This window comes from Paracoccidioides lutzii, assembly GCF_000150705.2.
Source record: "Paracoccidioides lutzii Pb01 unplaced genomic scaffold supercont2.1, whole genome shotgun sequence".
In the NCBI taxonomy this organism is placed as follows: domain Eukaryota; kingdom Fungi; phylum Ascomycota; class Eurotiomycetes; order Onygenales; family Ajellomycetaceae; genus Paracoccidioides; species Paracoccidioides lutzii.
In genome coordinates, this window is record NW_015440947.1 from 1,251,295 (window position 1) to 1,273,520 (window position 22,226).

Sequence of the window (22,226 nt, forward strand, 5' to 3'; positions counted from 1 at the left end):
ATATGCAGTGAGATTTTCGTCGACATTAAATATATCAATCGTCCCCCTCATCGTGGGGAAATATTTATTTTTCCCGCAGTCCTACTGTCGATCGTTGGATCCTTTGATACCCTTAGAAAATATCATAGCAGGTGGTGTATCCTCTTGGAGCAAGTGAAGGGTAATTCCTACTCACTCTCAAGGAGACCCCCGCGTTATGTCTAAGCACCAAGCTCAGCCTCAAAAATGTCATCAAATCAATGGCTTTTCCTGAGTCCAAGAGAAAAAATGAAGAAGATCGTAAGAAACGGAGAAGCGGGAAGGGGAAAAATAGATTCCAAACACCGAAGCAACGATTCCCATCGCTGGCTACTAGGGTGAACAAAAAAAATGCAGCGAACACCTCGGGCAAAATTTATATAGGGTGATTTATCACCTCTTGAGAATCAATATCATCAGAACCTAGTTATTGGAATAATCTAGAGGCGGCGATCCAACATTCGCACCGGAGCATGCAGTTGGCGTCCTTGATCATCATTCGACAAACACATGGCAAGGTCGAAAGAGTTGGGAATACGAAGTATGGGAGAAAAAGAAATCGCAAGCAGTGGGTGGGTCTGACAAGGTAACTAAGAAGCGGGTGGCTGGTTACCGACCCTCAGAAAGTTTCTGGACTATTCAGTAGGAGCCGCATGCAATATGCTGTTTCGGAAAGCGTTGCAAGCAAGTCCAGGAGGATCTTAGAGGGGGAAATATGCAGAGTCAGGCTTTTCCCTCCTCCAATTGCCTGTGATTTTGCGTGTGGTCGGCCGGCTTCAGATAGCCAAAGCTGAAGCCCGTAAATTGCAAGAATTAAGTCATGGACAGAGGCATCTCATGACTGAGATATAATAATAATATAGCATGTTTTGTCCATGAGAAGTCCTGGTAAAGATTGTTGAAAAGGGCAATAGACACCGGTTAGCCTATTTTTTGCCTGTTCGTTTGTGTAGTTATACCGCAAACGGAAAATCCCAGAGCAGCGAGGGCTGCAATTATGTTGTGCATTTTTATGCATCTCTAGGAGTGGGTAACTACCCGATATATAACTCTAGGCTCGCTGATGTCTGGACGACTGCCGACATACCCAGGAATGCGGGCTGCCGAATTTGCATGTCAAGGATATTCCCCAAAGTATACAAAAATTAAGAAAAAGCAACAGGCAAAAGTTTGAACTACTCTCAAACTCTTTGCTCTCTAATCGTTAATCTGGACGGAGCGTTTTGCGGCTGATATGTTGCTGTACGAGCTTTGCACTGCCCTGCCCTGCCCTGTGAGGGATGCTGTTGGACAGTGAGGCAAAGTCACCAACGAGGCGACCAATGATAAACAACAGAGAAATCTTCTGCGGTGCCTGTCGGGCACTGAGCACAGCGGGTCTGTCTCAGTTGCCTTCGCCCGGATGATGGCATAGCATTAGGTTTCGTGAAAGCTATGTTAAAAATCAAGGTGACATGACGACAGGACTTAATAAAGAGGGTAGATAGTAGCTGGTGGCGGCCAAACATTAGAAATGAAGCTGAGTTCTAGAGGAAAACATTATATAGCCAAAGCGAACCTGTTGTATGCGGAAATTTCTCAAAGTTGGGCGTGGAGAGCACGTAATAGCCAGAAACAATAAATGGAAGAAGAGCAAAATACAAACAACAGCTGAATTATGGCAGACACATTTGCAAAAGGGAGAAAGATGTAGCAGATGAACCCTGTAGAGAACTTGCACTTTCATGATATTTGAGAATCGGTGAAAGAGACTAGCCTAAAAGCCCTCGTCGTATGCCCGACACGTCACCACACAACTATCTTCGTACATACCACCGTGCCCAAACCGAACTTTTGCAACCGGGTAGAGGGTAACTTCTGTATACCGAGGTATCGACGGGCTCACGCAGCGAAAGGAAACCTCTCCTCCGACAAAACTCATCTGCGCAATTGTGTTTGTCAAGGAATACCGAACAAACCGAAGTTTCAGGGTATTTGAACGAGAACCACGCTCACTGACACCGTGGCAGACCTCTGTGGAACAAGTCCCAGGCCAGTTGGTAACCCGTTTTTGACGCTGGTCATATCCGCGGGTACCTGTATGGAGTGAAGCATGTGTGTCTCGGGAACATGGTTGCAGTTTTGAAATGCGCCATTCAATCTCCTTGTCCAGAATGTTTGAATGGGTTAGTTGTCGGAATCAAAACGATCACCAATGAAATAATTTCATGCGATCTATGACATTCGATGGAATGAGGGAGGTATTTTGGCGGTGATCCTGGTGGTGCAGAAAAACGGTGCAATGATATTGCGCAGGAAGGTTTGCTCAACACACGAACGGAGTTAGGAGAATATGTCAACAACTGTAACAAAATTGTGGGCCTCTACAAAAATTCCGAATGGATTTTGGCCATGGTAAAAGCTAAAAATGAAAAAAAAAAATAAATAAAAAATTAAAAAAAAAATAAAATAAAATAAAATCACGGCGTACAGGACATATAAGAGTAACATTTTGGAAAGGAAAGTAAGAGACGGTTGGACACAAAAGAATCGTGAGACCCCTGATTAGCCAGATAGCACCGTTTTGATAGATCTAGGTTGCGGAATGGTGAAATAAAATAAGGTATAAATGATTAGGGCGAAGATTTGCAATTAAAAAACGTCTTTGAACCAAGGGTCTCTGGTCATAAAGGAAATTCGAGGGCGACCGAAGGCCAGCAGTTTGAAGGATTTGAGAATGGTATTTGGGTGTATTATGTGGAGAATATATCGTGCGATGTGTGGCATTAATTTCCAGATACTATCTCAGGGGGCTGTCTGTTGAAATTGTTCCAATATCGCTCCACAGCACGCTGAGCAACTGGGCCACGATATCGGATGAGAAAGAAGTTGAAGAGCGCAAACTCGGCACGGGTTAAAACATATGTATCGGGCTCCGCTTGCACCTTGCGCCAGACTTCACTTATAGCTGTTTCGAGAACGGAGATCATCCTAGGGTCGATACGACCATCTTCGCTGTTCCTGGCTTCCTCCAAAGCCGTTCGTATTGTTTCTGGATCTGAAGTGGAAGCGTTCTTCGTCATTGCAAAGCTGAGTTGTTTCTAGCTCTGAAGTTGAATAGGAGAAGGAAAAGGCTTGCTGGAAGGGAAGTGAAGGGTTTTAAATTTATTTCTAGAGACAAAAAAAAAAGAAAGAAAGAAAGAAAGAAAGAAAGGAAAAAGGAAAAAGGAAAAGGAAAAGGAAAGGGGAATGAAAGAGGAAAAGTTAAAAGAAAGCCAGGAAAAAAGCTCACTCTAGTATAAAAGATGAGAATCCTCGAAGCGATCCCTGAATTATTTCAGTTGCTCACTCAGAGCCATTTAACCTTTATGCAAGAAGTTTGAATGCGGAGCTTCAGGAAATGCAGAGAGCCCCTTCCCACTGGGATGCCAGTCTTCTTTAGCATCAGCAATTGGGGAACCGACGTCCAATCCCTTAAGGCCACCATCCTTAGTTTTAATCTAGAATTTCTTTCCATTAGTTTCTCTCCTCTGCCCTACTTTGTTCAAATTCTTCCTCTTGTTAGGTGAACAGAACTCTTCCCGCTGATGATCATGGGATCAGAGCCGATTCGTTATTTGAAACGGTTCTCAGAATGTCACCATGTGGCGAGTGGGTCAGCAAATAACATTTAACCACCTTACCAGTATTATCCACACTGGAATGGTGATTAGTGTGACTAACAAATGGAAGTTGTTAGGGCTGCTCCAACCAGAGAAAGCGCCCAAGATATGGGCATTTATCGAGTGACTATTGAAGGTAATGATAGCATTGAGACATCCCCGTTAGTTACTGTAGAATAGCTGTCTTCTAGTAAGTAAATGGACGGTGTGCATTTGTTTGCAACCTCTTTTCTCACGTGTAGTTGCGCCGCGAACGCTTGAGGTAAGATGACCCTGTCTTCTCCCGCGTGAGTAGTGCATTAGTGATTTTGATGTCCGCGACGAAAGGTTGTGTTTTTGATGCAAATCGATGGCAATAGCAGTCAGAGCTGCTATTTCAGAAATGTAAGCTCGCGTGCCAACCAAACTAAATTGGTGAGATCTCACCGGGAGGGACCATTGCAGCGGACCGGTTCTCTGGTAATAAATGGGTCAGACATAATTATATATATTGAAAAGTGGCCCAAGCAACTGGAAACCCGGTCCCAGACATTCATCACATCTGGTTCTGCCCATTCGGTGCGATCATGTCAAGCGTTTGCCGCCTTCTTGTTCACTTAAGGCTGCCCTTCACTCTTCCACAAAACCAACATGTAGGAATATTTTGCTTTAATTTCTGCGCCGCCTTTCATTTCTTGAATAATTTGTATTCTGGCGTGGTCTGACGTATTGAGTCACAGAAGTGGAGGACAAAGGAGTGGAGATGGCCCAGCCTTTACGCGTCGGATTTGAACTGAGGAACGCGCTTGGAGAAATATCCAGCACAGTAACGCACCGACTCGAGGTCTTCCAAGGATATTCATGAGCCAAGCTTTGCATCTGACCTAGATACATCCCTTTGAGATGTGTTTAAGGGTACAACACAACTCAACCATCCAGTTTTATTATTGATGCAGCCATGTCATCAGAGTAAGGGTTGTCTGGAGTTCAAATGCGCGTTTAGCGATTCTTCACCAGCTCCAGAGAACACGCCAATCATGTCCAAAGTTTAGAATACCAACAGGCGCAGTGCATTGAAGAAGGCAACTTGGTCATTGAGCTGGAACTCGATCACACTTGTGCAATAATGTGGGTTGCCTTGGACGTTGCAAGTATTGGTCGATATGTGAGAGGTTAAGGAGCATAAGCTGCGGAATCGTCAAACGGAGCACCATAGCTCTTTAATCCCATGGTTGGCTAAGCGATCTGCCCTAAAGGAAAGATATGAAGATATACAACGGTCTATCACTCTCGGTTCTCTGTATGAGCCTAGGAATCCGACACCTTTTGCATAAAGAGAGTTGAGTTGAGGGCTGTCTTAGTCTTTTCTTGCCTGTACATACCCAGGCACACTTTCTAGGAACGAAGTTACCTTCGCATGGCAGCAAATCTCTTAACTTTCGGAGTATTCCCAGCCACCCGTCCAGGTTTATTGTCTCGGTGCAATTCTTTGTTTCACCAGCAGGAGACGATACAGAACGCCTACTCACTACGTGGCAATTATGAAATAAAAACAGAGAGATATTGATTGTTTGCACAAGGTTTACGGCCTTACACACTATCTGGACCATCCAGTTTGGATGAGACTGATCCATGGATGTTAGAATACTTTTAATATCTGAAAAATAAGAAGCCCTACCTTACTCCTTGCAGACTGGATACTACTGTCCGGGCCACTTTCTACGTCGATTAACTTTGCAACTTTTCTTGTACAGTTCCAATTTCGAATGCAGGCTCTGGCTGGGAACCTTCCGGGTGTCAGGAAGGCGAGCTGGTGATTTATATTCCAGGATCTATGCGTATTTGATCTATGCGTATTTGGGGCTGGGAACTCATTTGGAGGATTTACCTTTCTTTTTCTTCTTGTCTTGTTACTGGGTACCCTCCGGCGTTTTAGGGCGGACCGTTTTAGACAAAATATGTAAACGATGTATATCATTATCCATTTCAATAGAAATCATGCCATTGAACAGAATGTTAATAACTACACCGTGTCTACTTCGTGTCTGATGTTGTCCACTTCAAGCGGGTTTATTAGTTACTTACCAGGAGTACGCCATGGGTAGTTTTGATCCCTCCGCATCTTCACCTTTATTTCATCTTCTCACTGTCAAATCCTTCCAATCATTTAGTTACCAATCAATTCGCATCATGAGTAACGCGCTTCGAGCAAATAAATAGTTGTCATGCCCAAGCGCCGTCCATTGGGTTTCTTGATTGTGACTCTTTTTTTCTATTCCATCACACAATTGGGCACATGTTTTGAAATGGAATGCGCAAGAATGCCCAAGTACTGATCAAGCTTAGCAAAATCTTGCACCTTCACGAAGATCATGTTTTTACCCAGTTCCCGAGCTGCCGCAATGCCGCACAGTTTCATTATGGTGCGCTCGGGAGGTAATTACGTGGTCTTGATTAGTGTGCTCTGCCCTTTGGTCCAGGGCGAATCGAGCCAGGCAATTAAGTGGTGTGTTCCTACGCAAGCAGCTTAGGGGAAACAGAACACGATTTCAAGAACAATACAGGGTAGCCGTGTTTGCGTTATCTTTGGAAGAGGAGATTTTTTTTTTTTTTTTCCTTAGTTCTTTTGAAGAATCATCCTTGATGTCATTGGTGTTTCATTGATGCGAGAGATTCTGGTGATTTTAAGAGAAGGGATCTTGTTTTCACCATATCGAATCCTTCCGGGTCCAATTCAAAAATCCCAGAAGGGGTTCAAGCCAATAGGTTTTAAATTGCCAGAGACTAAAAAGCCGATCGAAAGGCGATATTAATAAACGGCGGATTTATATGCTGGAATTTTATGCACAATAACAACATACACAATACGGGCCCTATTAGCAAAGAGATGAATGAATAACGAGTAATAGCTCTTCAAAAGAGGTAATATAAAATCCAATCTTAGTTGTTGTCCCCAAGGTTACGACGTATCTTAAACCAAATGAACATAAAAAAATAGACAAGTCCGGAACAGCGCTATCCTGAGATGAATAAGCAGCTCAAATTCACGTGATATAAAATCAGATCCATCCTACAGTTTGAAAATCAATTTCTTGCGGCACTTAACGACAAGCAGATGTCCTGAACAACAACCTCCAGCAGTTGTATGTTGGAGGATCGGCCAGTGTGTGCGTTTAGGGAGAGAGCTTTATTAATAAATCTGCAAAACCCAAATATTCACAGCGACAAAGGCACAACTTTTCTTATAATGGTCTATTACTTTACGTCTAATGTTGTGTCATCCGCCGCACTCATCTATGTCGGCAAGGATAAGGTCGAAAGTAGGGATGAGGATTTTGCCATCGTTGTATAGATTGTCATGCCACGATACTGATAGTCAGCAGATGAGGAGTTGATAAAGTATGGCCTGGAATGCGATGTCTGGTAGATACCTTTTTGGCAGGATGAAAATGTTTCAAGCCCAGCTGCAGAACCATGCTGATGAGTTTGTTGTAGGGTGTGTAATTATTCCCGCCAGAAAGGGAAGAAAAAAAGCCATCTCGCGAAAGATCAATAGCGCACTATCTTACAATTCGATCCATTAGTTTCATGCCGACAACCTATCCAGTGCACACGTATATCTCCGCCTCCGAGAAGGCGAGACATGGGACAATATCCCCCATGACTTATTGGTGGATTGCGCCCAGCTCACTAAAGCAAACTCGATAGAAGGTGCCCTTTTGTTCCTCTCTTGTTTAAATGTTCTATAACTGAGGGACATCTGAACATAGGAAATAAAAAGGACAACGTCACCATTATATACACGCCGTGGTCAAACCTACATAAAACAGCCGGCATGGCCGTTGGCCAAGTGGGCTTCCATAATCCCAAGCTTACGCGCAAGGTCCATGTTGCTGCCCGTCAAAATCCCATCGTCAACCGCCTGAACAAAACTCGTGTTGAGAAGTTCCCCGATCTACGAGCGGAGAAGGAAGAATACCTGGCAAAGATCAGACGGGAGGAACGGAAGTTGAGAGAGGAAAAGAAGGCTGCAGAGAAACAAGAGCGGAAAAAGAGGGAGGAGCTCAAGTGGCAGAAGGAGCATGCTTATGATGACTTTTTGAATGAGGAGAATATTCAGCAGAGCAGCAACCAAGATCGGGACCCGAACTTTTTGGACGACTTTATGTGACGGGAGAGTATTTTTAACCCTTTTAATGGCTACAGGAAAAACTTCTTTTCTCCTGAAAGCGTATGTCAAATGGATCCCTACAACAGCTCCTCAAAAATATCTATTCTCTTCGATCGATATACCTCTATATGTCCGCAGAGACGAAACTGGATAGGACTTCGCTGGGTTTTTCATTTTTGGAAAACAATTTCTAGGCTAGTGAGGTGAGGAGTTGGATAGGATCAATGATATAGAATATTTTGGGAGTTTTATTCAGAGGACTGGGTGAAAGATGAAAACAATGTTCAGCTACGTTGGCATTTCAGAATGATATGCTGAATGCAGTCACTAGTTTGCTATGATATAAGCGGCTTCAGTAGTTAAAAGCTTCTCAGGGTGTTCTAGCGTCGGAAAACGCATACATAGAGCGGCAAAAGTCTTCACGGTTGAGGTTTTAACAACTTTAAGCATATCCCAACCTTTCGTGTAGTGTCTCGTCCACCTTCATCAGTAACCGCAGATAACCAGGAGGGTGAAGAAACCTCGTCTTCTTTTCCCTTCAAAGATTGACGTCCGCACCCCGCAGTGAATATGAAATCCTAGAACTCCGATCAGCGGTCTGCAGAGTATAGCTTCATGAGATGTCTCACATTGGCTTTGATCTAGAGTAAAAGATCCATTTTCCAAGCTTCTTCTGCTGGCCGAAAACTAGTAAAAAGAGCCAATGAAACCCACAGTAACAAAAGCATGACTGACAGAAATACCCAAGCCCATCCCGCTTCTATTCAACATCAAATAAATCTTGATCGTCAAATGATACCCTTGTTTTCATATTCGAAACTGCTCTGAAACTTAAGGTAAAAGCACATTTTCGTCCTGATGGCTTGATAAGTGTTGGTTATCGATAGACATAACACAGCAGTTCGAGTGGACCTATTGTGGCATTAGTTTCTTATTCAGACGCTGCAGGCGCACGCTAAACGAACACATCTCCCTTCCCATGCGAACGTACCGAACCACTTCCCTGCGAATTCAACAGCAGCCCGTCCCGATTCACATCTCCTTGACGACAAATAAGAGAATGAGAGAATGAAAGGCAGAGAGTGGAACTATTTACTTATCTATTGATTGATTATTAAAAAAGAGCGTCATTACAGTTACGATGCCGGTAGATACGTCAACCTCAGCACCACAAGGTAATTAGATACCTTTCTTATTTCACCCAATAGCCAACGGGCTAGTCTGTCAGAGGACTAACGCCGTCACGAAAAATCGTGTAGGAACGAGTGGGAAATCCAAGAAAAATAACAGGAAGAAAGCAAACGCCAGAGCAAAAGCTAATGGGGTAGCCGTTCAACAAGAGCAGACCGCGCACATCAGCCAGGACCAAGACCAGCCATCGCAATCAATTCCGTCATCGGTATGTTGCTCTCATGGAAGATCTCATGGAAGATAGGAGAGGTCAGGTAGGAGATTTTCATGGCTAATCTTGGAAATTACCTAGGCCACTACTGAGACCTTCATCAACGGCTCTCACGGGAATCAAACACCAGATTCAGAAGATGACAATGACAATAAAGGAGGAGAGGAGACTCTGGCCACAGCAAAGACGGAGAATATGCAAACAACGGCAGATAACGACAACGATAACGATGTGCAATCCCTTGATTCGAACCCCAGGTTCGATGCCCTTGTGCGAGATCGTGATTCCCTCCGCGCCGAAGTAGCCGAGATGCGCATATCACTAGAAAAGATACAGTCCAAGCACGATGAGGAGATGAGCGCTCTGCAGAGCCAACTGGAGCAGTCACGGAATGAGAAAGAGCATGCGGACACGCAGTTTCGAAATTTGCTGGGGAAAGTTAATACGATTAAGTCGCAGTTGGGGGAGAGATTGAAGGCTGATGCTGTATGTCATCTCTGTTTGCTATGGGGTTGTGTTCGTGTTTATGTGTTGAGACAGTTAACTTCTCTTTTGTTTTGTTTTATGTTTTCATTTGCTTACAGAACGGGTTGTACAGGAGGAGCTGGCACATACGAAGAGTAGGATCAAGGAGCTTGAGGATGAAAACGCCGCACTGAAAACAGAGGTAAATACGAAATTGGCCGTCGTGGCATCGTTAGAGAAGGAACGGGAACAACAATCTAAGGAGCTGTCCAGTTTGCGAAATCGGACGAATTTATCACAGCAGAATTGGCTGAGGGAGAGAGAGGAGCTCACGGAACGAGAGGAGCATGCGCGTTTGGAATTCGAGGAGGCCAGGCAAGCTATGCACAACTGGGAGATTCTGGCGATGGAGGAACGATCTATTCGAGAAAGCCTTGAGGAGAAGGTGGTTGACCTGGAGGAGCAGCTGGTCGTCTTGAAAAGCGAGTACGAGAAGGCATCTTCAGAACGTGATAGCCAGGCAGTCACGGTTGATGGGCTTCAGCGGGCTCTCCAAGAAATACAGACTGGTATGGCTTTGTCTCTTAAGTCTTATTTTCCATTGTTTCTTACAAAAGTCCTCTAATTACATTACTCTGTTGCTAATGCAAGTCTTCCATAGCTCGAAAGCAGGAACTGCGAGATATAGTGGAGAGCTCAGATGCGCAGTTGGAAGAGCAGAGAAAGAAATTACAGGAAGCTGAGAAGGGGACGACTGAAACCATAAGAAAACTGGAAGAGGCTGAGGCGGAGTTGGAACGGCTTCGACCTTTTGAAAAAGAGGTCAGGGAGAAAAACCTGCTCATTGGCAAACTGCGTCATGAAGCCGTGACTCTAAACGAGCACCTTACCAAAGCTCTGAGGTTTCTGAAGAAGGGCAAACCAGAAGATAACGTGGACAGGTCGGTGCTATCTATCTACTTTATATTTTACCCATACGCAGTACAGTGGCTAATCAAAATATCTCAGACACCTCGTCACGAACCACTTCCTCCATTTCCTCGCGCTAGATCGATCAGATCCGAAGAAATTCCAGGTCTTGCAACTCATATCCGCTCTATTGGGATGGACGGACGGTATGTTACACTCGAATCCCCTCTTAGCCGTATTTTATCATCCAGGAACAAGTTCCATCTAACGTCACCATGTTCACCACCTCAGAGCAACGAGAACAAGCTGGCCTTGCCCGCCCTGGAACTTCAGGTGGATTCAGCAACCTCAGAGTCCCCAGTGCGTCATCACTCGTGTACCGGATACCAAGCTCGCCATCCCTTGCATCTGAGTATTTCACGGAGAATGGAAACACGCGCAAAGAATCGCTAGCGGAACTCTGGTCGAATTTCCTGGAGCAGGAGGCCGCGCAGAAGAAAGAGTCGAAGGGGCGGAGTCAGCCAGAAGCATTTCCTACATCGCCGTCTATATGATATTTATCCATTTATTCATACATATATATGTATATACATTACTTTTTCGTACTGCATCATTGCACTTTTTTCCCGTTTCTTTTGGTCCAAGCCAAGTCCATTATTTTCTGCTTTTCACTTCATCACCTTTGGTCTCCCACTTTGATAACAGTGGTATATCTGTTTCCTTTGTTGTTCAGCCTAGGTTCTCACAACAGTAGAGGGTCTTGACCTTTCTCTACTCCAAGAGGTGTTGATTACTGCAAAAGCGTATTATCCTTAATGTATTGTATATCTGAGTGAGTATATACTATCGAGATGTAGCTGTAGCTGTAGCATTTGCAAAGAGCTTGACAGAACATAAAAGGCTATGGGGTACGACGAGTGCTATGCAATATTCTTAGTATTCTTTCCACACTACTACCTTTGCCATCCTGATGGATGTGTGCAATACATAGATAGATACATAATAATGCCATATCCTGGCTTATTCCATTCCCAAGGTCTTGACTGTGGCAAGCTGTAAGCTCCTCGGGTTCAACTTCCCCGAGGTTTCCCCGTGAAAACATCCTTCCCCTGCCAAGAAACCGAAACCCAGCCATAACCGCTTTCAAGGGAAGATATAAATAAATCGCAGATATCAACTCCGAGATATCCCCGCGCTCACTTCCGAGCTCTAAAATTCTCACGGCCCCGCTCATTTCCGTCTTCGCCGCTCCCTTAACCCCCTTCCCCAACCACAGTCATTCCTTTCTCCAGGGCATTTTCAATGGCTGCTGCAGGTAATGTCTTTCCTACACCCCCCAGATCCTCTCGCATATGCCATCTCACACACACCAATTCATGGAAGAAACCCCAACAGCAGCAGTACGCAAGTTCCGCCCCGTAGTAATATCAGGACCGTCCGGCACGGGCAAATCAACTCTGATAAAAAGACTCTTCGCTGATTACCCAGACACATTTGCCCTTTCAGTTTCTCGTAAGCATAACCACACCGAAACTCCCCACCACAACGAGCTCCCCTTCTACAACCTTACCAATCCCCTCAGCTATTATACCAATTATTATATCTGGAAGAAAAAGAAAAAGAAAGAAAGAAAAAAAAACCCTAACCCTTGAACAAAAAATACATTAGATACAACCCGCTCTCCACGCCCCGGCGAACAAGATGGCCGCGAATACTACTTCACAACAAAAGATGCCTTCAAATCCCTCATCGACGAAAGGGGCTTTATAGAATGGGCCCAGTTCAGCGGGAACTACTACGGTACCAGCACTAAGGCCGTAAAAGACGTAGCGGAGAAGAAGCGCATTTGCGTCCTGGATATTGAGATGGAGGTATATTAAGATCCCCCCCCCATACACACACATCCCCTTACCCAACCAACCAACCTAACCCACCTTCCACAACACAGGGTGTCAAACAAGTAAAACGCACAGATCTAAACGCGCGCTTCCTCTTCGTTGCGCCGCCCTCGCTGAAGGTACTGGAGCAGCGCCTCCGTGGCCGCGGGACGGAGACGGAGGAGAGTCTTCAGGCGCGCCTGGAGCAGGCGCGGAAGGAGCTGGAGTTCGCGAAAGAGCCGGGCGTTCATGATTTAGTTATTGTTAATGATGAGTTGGAGGCCGCATATGGGGCGTTGAGGGAGTGGGTGGTTGATGGGGGGAGGTTTGGGGATGGGGATTGAGTGGGGAATGGGGATGGGGAAGGGGAAGGGGACGTGTGATCTGTTGGTGGGGATTCTTTTTATATATAATGAGTGGATGGATGGATGGGTATGTATTTGTCTGATTTGATAGTTTTTGATATCCGGCACGGCTAAATAACTACGTACAGTATAGAGCTTCTGCTGTGGTTTTTTGGGAATACGGGATTCTGTTTTGTTTGTGTCCTGCTTTTCTCTTGTGCAAGATATAGGGACAATATCTCTTCGATAGCCCTACCTTTATACTGAACTGAGACCTGAAGATGATTATTTCATGGAGAGAGCATTTTTCCTTCAGCCTCTTTTGGTCTTTCCTATCACATGCGGAGAGACAGAAGCTATAGAGAACTCTCATTCAAAGTAGAATATAAAAACATGCGTACATATTGCAAGTGAATCTTCAAAAAGGAGCAAAAAGACTTCTCAGATTCTTTACGAAAATATAATAAGGCTAAAATTAAAACACTTGGAAAAATCAAGGATATAATAAAAGCGCTTATAACTAATTAACTCGGAAAAGAATAAAAAGAAAAAAGAAAAGAGCCTCATACTCGCATATTGTCACTAACTCAATTCCTCACTATTCCTTTTTTATTTTAAAAAACTCCCTCTCCTTCAACATGGAAATATAAAGGTAGGGAAAAAGTAATGTCTGACCAAAGCACACGCATCGCTGGTAAGACAATGGCCTAGCAAGAGCAAGTAAGGGGTGAAGATTGGGGAAACTTGGAGAGAGGGGAAAAGGAAAAAGGGAAAAAAAGGGGAAAAGCACACATAAAAAACTAGTTAAAAAAGGGATATCTGTAAAAGACTTTAAGTATCTTTAAGTATATTGTTGGTCAGGAGATTGGAGAAAAGAATTTGCGCAAGGTTCTCTAAACACAGTTCCTATCTGCACCGCTAGCTGTGGAGCCTACGCGTAAAATACGGGTGCAGGTGTAAGTTTAGGTGGTAGGGAGGGTAAGAGTGCAGGGGCCGATGGGTATTGCATCTACGGAAGAATGCAATGCAAGCTAATCCAGAGATTCTTCCGGCAAGGATATAACACGCACCGGCTACGTTGCCATCTAGTTATAGCCGTTCATATTCATTCTTTGAGAGCTCCTGCTCAATTCCCTGTTTGTAGATGGGCTTATCGGTCGGCTGCCACTGGAGTGGCCAGTGGCACTGCTCTCCTTGAGGGCCAGGAGTTGTTTGGCGCGGAATGTCTCGTAATGGATCTGGCTGGTGGTTTCGATCAGGTCCTGGAGGTGGGTACGGGTGAGAAAGTTGCGGAGGTAGACGAATTCACAATGGCTCTCGTCCTCGACGTTTATCACGCCCCAGCGGTTCTGGCGGCCGCGAACTTGTTTGCCGGCGACGATGATGGATTTTTCGCTTCCGACGACGGCGAAGGGGATGATATCCTGCATATCTAGTTAGGTATTGGGGTTACTTCTATATATGTGGAATATGCAAATGAGTAGATTGCAGATTTTACCTTGATTTGAGCGTTAACGGCTCGCTCCTCGTTGTCCAGTTCATCATTATCATATGGATACATCTTGAGGTTGTGGAAGGCAAATTCTTCCTTGATCCTTTCCTTGAAGGCCATTCGCTCCTCAAGGGTCAAGGAGTCAGACTTGGCGATGACAGGAACAACGTTGACAACATCGGAGAGCTTCTTGAGGACGACGATATCAATTGGTTTCAAACTGTTTATTTGTCATTTTTTTATTTTAGCAATGCATTAGATTTCAAATAGTTAAAATAGAAAGAGACGTACGCATGTCCAGAGGGCTGGATAAAGAACAAACAGCAATGGATACGGGTGTCCTGGATATACCGCTCACGCTGAGCGGTAAGTTCTTTCCTGAGGTATGCGGAGTGTTGATCCTTAATGTACTTGACAATTGGGTCCCAGCTGGAGATATCTTCATCAGTAAATAGTTGCTATGTTTTTGATCCCACCTGGGCAATGATTTTCGCATACCATCTATCATTGTTAACCTGGTCACCATAACCCGGGGTATCAACGATGTTCAAGCGTAGGCGTACGCCGTTCTCTTCGATGACTGTACGGATGCGAGGAAATGATAAGTATTCGATATATTATTTCATGTATGGCAACTGGAGATAGGATTCGTTCGCTATGGAGAGACACGTACTATGCGAGACCGCTTGGATTTCGGTAGTGGAACGCACGGGCTCATCTGGCCTCAAACGGCCCTTTGAATCAATCAGGTGGGATGCGAAGATGGTATTGATCAAAGTTGACTTGCCCAGTCCCGTTTGGCCTAACGGAATACCACCAGCGTTAATTAAATTATTTACCTTTTTTGAGTTCTTGATGTATATAGATATGTATCAAATGGGTTGGGTTTGAGGGGACCACGGTCAAGAGCGAGTCTGGAACCTGGAGAGTCGGGAACGGCACAAGACGTACCAACGCAAATGACGTTAAATTGAAAGCCACGCTTGAGCAGCTTCCGCTCGATCTGAGAAGTGATGCTATCGAAACCAACATGGCTCCTGGGGAAGACGGTGCTCTGGGCAGAAACGGGAGATAGAGGTGAAGCCATCGTAGCAAGATGTGGAATGTGACGCCAATACGAATGCTTTGGGGGAAGCAGAAGAGAGAGCTAAGAAAGATGAAAAGAACACGAAGCAACTCAGTCACCACGGCAAAGATACAGGAGGAGGAGATGGACCAAGGAGAGGGGAGGAAAAAGGTTGGTCGTTGGTGGAAGGGAGTTGAAGCCAGGGAGAAGTCGTCCGGGACAGATAAACAGGAGACTGAGACTTTCCCCCTTATTCTTATTATTTGCAGTGGACCAGCAGAAACAAGAAACTGGGTCGATCAGGGGCGGACCACCCGGGCTAGACTGCTCTGGGACTGGTGCGGTCAGCTGGGCTCTGCCTATCACAAATTCCATGGAAAATTATTTTCAGTCCAAGGAGGCATTTTTTATTATTCAACAGCAACAGCCAGCACTCTGTTCCTCTGTACACTAGGTACACTATATACTCCTCTCAGTTGGGATAGCAATTCCCCCTACCTTACGCTCCCCACCCCAATTTGGCCTCCCCGGGCCATCCCACCCACAACCCACATACACACACACACACACACTCTCTCTCTCTCTCTCTTTTCAACACAATGGCCATTCCATCATCCCTCTCCTCCGCCACAATGCTGGCCCGCCTCCCCCGCCTCAACTTCCCCCTACTGTCGAGGTCATACCGTTTCTTCTCCCCAAGCCAATTGCTCCGATACACCCCCGGGTTCCTCTTTACCGCACCCGCAGCCCTCACCCTCGGCATCCCGGCCATCCTCTCCGATATCTGGGATTCCGTCCTGCGCGCCGTGCCCAAAAAGAAGACATCGCATATGAAGAAGAGACACCGGCAGATGGCCGGGAAGGCCCTCAAGGACCATCTGGACCTCAATAGGTGTTCTAGCTGTGGAGAGCCGAAGAGGGCGCATTTGCTGTGTCCGACGTGTGTTGCTGGTAAGTGCAATTTGATATGTGGGGGCTGGAAAACTGGAAGAAGGGCAAGGAATTGGAGCTAACTGGTCTTGCGCAGAAATCAGACAGGAATGGAAAGAGGCTGAGAAGGAGAGGGCGAAAAGCTCTTGATTTATATATATATATATATATGTGCATAATTTCTAGTTTCTTACTTTTGGGAGGATGTAGAAGGGGGCTGTATCAACAAAGACGGAAAAGAATACAGAGGGATGTTTTATGGCATAGCATTTGGCGTTCGGTTTGAGGTCATGATTCAATTGTATTTGTATTATATTTTTATATCCCTTTTTATATTATATCCGACGGAATTAGATCGTTGTTGACGACAAGCGGCTTGTCTTGGTATCTTATCAGGATTGGCAGTAGCACGCAGTTACAGATGTAGATGTAGGTAGCTGTGAGATACATGTTCAATCCATTCTATTTGGAATTTGTAAATATCCAATGGTATTGGTGATATCAGTATGATTATTTTGTTACTTCCGTAATATATTCACAACATCTGGTGAATTAAATCTCTTCATCCACCCTCATATCTTTGACATCTTTTCCAACTCCAACAACTATCCATACTCCTCACGAACACCACCCAATACCACTATGATGAAAGAGAGACCAGGTCCTTAAACATGGTAAGCCGGCACTTAAGTGACCAATTTACTAAACCGAACATAAATCTAACACATGAGAGAAATAGTCAAAGCAATACTTGACCCTTCATACAATTGACAATGGTATTACACATCCCCTTGCCCGGCCCAACCGCCACCAACCTATCAAAAAAATTATAAGAATTCCCAAACCCCTGCACCCCAAACGCACCCAAAAACAAGGGGAAACAAATAAACAAAAAAACATGAAAACCAATTAACTAAATCACTTCTCACAGCTCACCCCGTCGAAATATTCTCTCTGGCAGTGACCCCGAGCCAAGTGATATCATGCTCGGGCGCCTCGTCGCTCAAAGTCCACTCAACAACACCAACGCCAACGGGCACAGGAACAGAGACAGACTTCCCCATAGCCCAATCCATTGAGGCCGCGCACAAGATTGGTTGCCACCACCTCGCCACCAGCGCGGATGGAACGAGATTCGTCAGCGTCGGTTTTGGGGGGGAGGTTAAGCTGTGGTCGTTTGTGGATGGGATGTGGGTAGAGGAAGGGGGGGTGAAAGGTATGTAATGATTTTTATTTTCATATTTAAAAAGTATTATTTCTGTGAAAGGGTCTGATGAAAGGGAAGTAAAAAACTGACAAAATATATTTGTACATTTAGAAAGCAAAAAGGTCAGCGAGATATGGGCTGTCGCTTTGTCGGCTCATGGCGAGTATCTGGCCGGCACGACGCTGGATGGCCGTATTAAAGTCTGGCATATCCAGAAGGATGATGTGGAGCTCATCCGCGATCTGGAGACGAAGGGGAGCTTTGGGATGTGTATTGCCCTGGTGTGTAATTTTAACTCCATGCATTCATGCTTTCCCCCTTCATGTTGTTCAAACCATAGTTACGCCCCCATGGTGGTGGCATACTGATCACTGAAAATGATTATGTCTCCAGTCGGCCGATGGCTGCTTGACAGCATCCGGCCACGCGAATGGAAACGTCTATATCTTTCTGAACGAGACGGGGAGAATGATACATTCTTTATCCGGTATTGATCAGATTTGCCTCTTCTTACCCTAACCTCCCATAAACTGATGGCGAGACATATACTAAACTCAATTCCCCAGGCCTTGTCTCCTCCGTTCGAGCTGTATCTTTCTCTCCGGGTGGTAAACTTCTTGCAGCCGCGGGTGACTCGAGAGTGATTCAGCTCTATGAAACTTCATCGGGGGAGCAGGTTGCTGCGCTGATGGGACATACGTCTTGGATTACCTCTCTTGATTGGAGTCATACTGGTGAATTCCTGTTGAGTTCGTAAGTTGATACATCTCTATTCACATGTTCATGGATTTTATTCCCTCGTCTCGGACCGCATCTTCAACCTCTCCTTCGTTCTTTCAACTCATTGGTATTGAGAGAAGTATCTGACCAGTTTTGAGCTATAGAGCGCTTGATGGGAAAGTTAAAGTGTGGTCAGTTGAGCGGAGAGCGTGTGTGGCAACGCTTTCTGAGTCCGATGTGGCTATATGGAGTGCGAGATGGTTGCTTAAAGTTGGAACTACGGAGAAGTTTGTCACGGCGAGTGCTAAGGGCAGTATCACCTTTTATCGCGAGGCTACGGGGGTTTGAGAACGGGGAGGGAGGAGGGAGTTATATGGAGTGCAAAGTGGACTCAATTAAGTTGGGAAATGGGGGCCCGACGGGTGCACCCTTTTATGAAAGCTGATGCGAAATTTGATGCGATGAATAAATACAGGGGTAATTAAATAAAACTATTTTCCACGAATGGAAAAAGAAAAAGAAAAAAAAACCCCCCCGCCTACTCCAAACGTCATAAAAGTCATAAAAATCATTAAATTCCTTCCACTCCAAAAAAAGAAAAGAAGGGACCAACAACCCAACCCACTTACTTCATAGCCGCAACAAACAATTTCCTCATCCTTTTCAAAAAACCCCCAAAATCCCTATCATCATTCACAATCATCAACTCCTGCTCCACAAGACCCCTCTCCAACTTCGGCCTACAATGAAAAATCTCATAATCCCTACTCGCCGTCCCAAGCTCAAACCACGCTTCCCGCTCCCAATCCTTCTCCAGCAAATGGGTATAGACAATCCTAAGACGATCCTCACGCCCAGCCCCTTCAATGCGCAGACACAGGTAATCCTGCCAGAATTCTAGTTCGGGCGTGTTCAGGCGTGCCTGGGCATCCAGGTGTCTCGCGTGAGCCCGCTGCGCTTCCAGGCGTTGGCTGATGGTCTTCTGGGTCTCTTCAATTTGCTGCTTGAGACGGTCACGGGTGGCAAGGCGGGCGTCTCGCTGAGATGTGATGGCTGCGATGGCCTCGTGCATTTCTGAGGCTTCTGCGGCTTCCTTTTGCAGGGTTTGGGCGTGTGTTTGGGATTTTAGGTTGAGGATTTCGATGTCTTTTTGTTTTAGGCGGCGGTCCTCTGTTTATACGTATAAATGTAAATATATTTATCGTTATGTATGTGTGATGTGATGATCTAGATACATATAGATGGATAGATATTGCGAAAAAACTTATTTTCTATAAACAATGAACCAGGCACAATGGTGGAGCAATACAGCACATACCTTGTAGCTCAGCGAGATTCACGCGAAATTGGTTTCGCTCTTCGAGTACTTGTTTCCTCCCCCTTTCAATAAAACTGTCGAATTTTGCTGTGAATTGTGCCATGCGGGCGCGTAAGTCCTCGAAGCCAAAGTTGGTGCTTGGAAGTTGATCCGCCATGGACGGCGCATCCGCCGTTGATAGAGGCGGGCGCATGCCACTTGTGGATAGTGAGGGTTCAAAAGCGGTAGCCATTTTGTAGAAATTTCTTGTCTGTGTATATATAACGGGTGACAACGTGTGGTAGTTGTGGGAGTATCTTTATCTGAATTGACAGGTTAGGTTTGGTTGTGATTACTTTCATCGGGTTGCGGCGCAACAGAGCACCCGCGCTAACCCGATCTGGTAGCCAGCTACCCACAGAAAAAGTCTCCCGCGGTTTTCCTTTCTCGAACCTGCGTCAGAACGTCTATATACATGTCTTTTGCCCGCATCCGCAGACTCCTCCTAACTCTCCAATACATATTGCTACTATTGTGGACTGAGTTCGACTTGGCCTGATATGATGTTCTATATACCTGAAACCAATGTTAAGCGAAAACCAAATGGGTGACCATCGAACAAACACCCTGCATTACGGGCAATTGGGCACTGCAACTTATCTACCAGACCTGCAGATATGGGAATTTTCACGCAAGATCGAAAGAGGTATTAGTTGGTTAATTGCGTTTTGTATATGGGCTATTTTTATGCATGCTAATGCTGTTTTACAAAAAGAGCCGGCGCTTATCTTTTACGGTCATTTTAAATGTTCCCTACCTGCGTCGAGCGCTTGGAGTAACATCCACGAAAGCAGCGCGCCATTAACCAGCAAAAAGGAGGAGGCCTTACTGAAAGTGAGGCCAGAGCTAGCGCCTGGCCTGGGATTGTTAAGTCGATATGAAGTTTCGTCCCGAGCAATCACCGTTGCTGCAACCAAGTTCGACCCCAACGTTTCTAATCTTTTGGCTGTTGGAACCGCGGTCAACTTTAACTACCGCAGTTGTGGCCGTTCCGCTATACCAATTGCAGTTCTTGCTGACGCTGACTCTGCTACATCCATCCAACTTGTGGAATTGGACGAAGAGAGTGTCCCATGGCCTCCGGATGGTGACAGGTTATGTCACGTACCGACTCTCCGGAGCCGGGGAAAGGCGCTGTGGATGGCGACTGCCGGACCTGTGCAGCAGATATGCTTTGCTGAAACTCTGGATGAAAAGAGTACATGGCTAGCTGTGCGGTTTCTACAGGCAACCATCGTATTCCGCCCTCAGTACAACAAGCTCCCGCTCTCCGCCCATTACGACGAGATGGACTTCGTGCGGGGAGGTCAGGAAGATACACATCTGGATGCCAACCCTATCCTACATGTATCAATCTCCCTAACAGGCGGGTTGCCGCATGCCGATGTTACGTTTAATCCATGGTACCAACAACAGATTGCAATTGTCGATCGTCAGGGAAATTGGAGTGTCTGGGATATTGGGAAGCCACGCCAAAGTACGATTTGGCGCGCTGATCGTGGCCCGTCCGGCAGCTTGGGCTTGCAGGGCACATTGCAGAAAGATGAGCATGCCCAAAGAGACCATTACGATGGATGGGCTGCTGTTTCTTGGGTGGGAGATGTTCATAAGTTGCTAGTTTGCGACAGACGGACTATAGCCTTGTTTCGAATAAATACTGATCCTGTACAACGCCATCCTGTTGACGTTGGCATAGAGCGCGAGTCCGAGTGGATCTTAGACATTAGAAGGAGCCAGTCAAACCTCGCTAGCATATTCGTTCTCACAACCACGCAAGTATTTTGGCTGCATGTTAATAGTGAAGGCTTTCCATCATCTAGCTGTGAGGAAGAAAACCAGGAGATTTCCGTCCTTCTCTCTTGGCGTCATTTTCGAGATCCGGAAGATACTAGTCTTCGATTGGTGCCCTTACTCGTACATAACGGTAATTTTGACCCCACAGCATTTGAATTTACCAGTCGAAGTCAGTAGTTTGCTAATATCGATGTAGATTTTTCCCTCGTTCTAACCTCGCGACTCAACTCCATGGCACAGGTATTTCGCTTCTCTTTCTCACCAGATGATCCATCAATTCCAGTATCGGTCGCAGACCCATGTCTTCTTCCATTGCCCACTAGTAGCAGTGGAGATGGAAAAATCCCTAAACAGCTGTCAGATAGTTCTTATTTTTTGTCTATGATGTTTCAACAAGTCACAGACTCTAATATCATGGATCCCATCAATGACAACAAAACCCTCAAGCTCGTCAAATTCGTTGGCCAGCGCGCCAATATGGAGGTCATTGAGTCCTTATACGTCGCAAGGATTGATAGTGAGGAAGGCGCCTATGAGCCATATAGTTTCACTCCTCAACGGCGGAAATCGGTGAGAAGCGAAAAATGGGTTGACGAAGATGATTTTATAGTGGATGATTTGAACGAAATGGTACTGCTACCGTCCTTCCAGAGGAAAATTTGGAATGAAAAAAATAAAATTCTGCCAGGCCAACCTTTACGTGCCTTCCCTTACTCCGAGAATTGGACTGGGCTGTACGAGTTGGCTGCTGCGGCTGTTACTTGTCTGAAAGGGAGTCGGGGAGGGTTGGCATTGAACAGAGCTGAGAAGAAAGGTAAATCTTTTGATAGCTGGTTGGAAAATATGAGTGACCA

At 45.5% G+C, this 22,226-nt stretch overlaps 8 protein-coding genes across 8 annotated transcripts in view; 5 read left to right on the top strand and 3 right to left on the bottom strand.

Moving 5' to 3' along the window:
* Positions 1 to 1,774: 1,774 nt before the first annotated feature.
* PAAG_00312 (hypothetical protein) lies at positions 1,775 to 3,080 on the bottom strand (the record flags this gene model as incomplete). The annotated part of the gene is made up of 3 exons (XM_015843976.1): positions 1,775 to 2,161; positions 2,489 to 2,590; positions 2,799 to 3,080. 3 exons carry the CDS (start codon positions 3,078 to 3,080, stop codon positions 1,775 to 1,777), a joined length of 771 nt encoding a protein of 256 aa, XP_015700311.1.
* Positions 3,081 to 6,885: 3,805 nt separating this feature from the next.
* PAAG_00314 (DUF814 domain-containing protein) lies at positions 6,886 to 7,809 on the top strand (the record flags this gene model as incomplete). The annotated part of the gene is made up of 3 exons (XM_015843977.1): positions 6,886 to 6,984; positions 7,223 to 7,349; positions 7,409 to 7,809. The coding sequence occupies 3 exons, from the start codon at positions 6,886 to 6,888 to the stop codon at positions 7,807 to 7,809; spliced, it is 627 nt and encodes a 208-aa protein (XP_015700312.1).
* Positions 7,810 to 8,950: 1,141 nt separating this feature from the next.
* PAAG_00315 (hypothetical protein) lies at positions 8,951 to 11,139 on the top strand (the record flags this gene model as incomplete). The annotated part of the gene is made up of 7 exons (XM_015843978.1): positions 8,951 to 8,984; positions 9,069 to 9,208; positions 9,293 to 9,697; positions 9,810 to 10,245; positions 10,338 to 10,617; positions 10,685 to 10,791; positions 10,877 to 11,139. The coding sequence occupies 7 exons, from the start codon at positions 8,951 to 8,953 to the stop codon at positions 11,137 to 11,139; spliced, it is 1,665 nt and encodes a 554-aa protein (XP_015700313.1).
* An 822-nt stretch (positions 11,140 to 11,961) lies between these two features.
* Positions 11,962 to 12,806, top strand: PAAG_00316 (guanylate kinase; the record flags this gene model as incomplete). The annotated part of the gene is made up of 3 exons (XM_002797731.2): positions 11,962 to 12,097; positions 12,254 to 12,456; positions 12,534 to 12,806. 3 exons carry the CDS (start codon positions 11,962 to 11,964, stop codon positions 12,804 to 12,806), a joined length of 612 nt encoding a protein of 203 aa, XP_002797777.2.
* Positions 12,807 to 13,891: 1,085 nt separating this feature from the next.
* Positions 13,892 to 15,385, bottom strand: PAAG_00317 (septin 4; the record flags this gene model as incomplete). The annotated part of the gene is made up of 6 exons (XM_002797732.2): positions 13,892 to 14,230; positions 14,305 to 14,518; positions 14,590 to 14,727; positions 14,797 to 14,878; positions 14,972 to 15,100; positions 15,250 to 15,385. The coding sequence occupies 6 exons, from the start codon at positions 15,383 to 15,385 to the stop codon at positions 13,892 to 13,894; spliced, it is 1,038 nt and encodes a 345-aa protein (XP_002797778.1).
* A 578-nt stretch (positions 15,386 to 15,963) lies between these two features.
* PAAG_11087 (ribosomal protein L32) lies at positions 15,964 to 18,569 on the top strand (the record flags this gene model as incomplete). Its single annotated transcript, XM_015846795.1, has 6 exons — positions 15,964 to 16,315; positions 17,226 to 17,510; positions 17,613 to 17,782; positions 17,895 to 17,988; positions 18,068 to 18,254; positions 18,386 to 18,569. 6 exons carry the CDS (start codon positions 15,964 to 15,966, stop codon positions 18,567 to 18,569), a joined length of 1,272 nt encoding a protein of 423 aa, XP_015703599.1.
* A 277-nt stretch (positions 18,570 to 18,846) lies between these two features.
* PAAG_00320 (kinetochore protein spc25) lies at positions 18,847 to 19,771 on the bottom strand (the record flags this gene model as incomplete). Its single annotated transcript, XM_002797735.2, has 2 exons — positions 18,847 to 19,391; positions 19,540 to 19,771. 2 exons carry the CDS (start codon positions 19,769 to 19,771, stop codon positions 18,847 to 18,849), a joined length of 777 nt encoding a protein of 258 aa, XP_002797781.1.
* Positions 19,772 to 20,121: 350 nt separating this feature from the next.
* The window catches only part of PAAG_11088 (hypothetical protein), a gene marked incomplete at both ends in the record, with an annotated part of 3,710 nt that continues 1,605 nt past the window's right edge, over positions 20,122 to 22,226 (top strand). The window contains 3 exons of the mRNA XM_015846796.1: positions 20,122 to 20,224; positions 20,294 to 21,502; positions 21,569 to 22,186. Coding sequence (XP_015703600.1) covers positions 20,122 to 20,224; positions 20,294 to 21,502; positions 21,569 to 22,186 — 1,930 coding nt within the window. The remainder of the gene's footprint in view (positions 20,225 to 20,293; positions 21,503 to 21,568; positions 22,187 to 22,226) is intronic.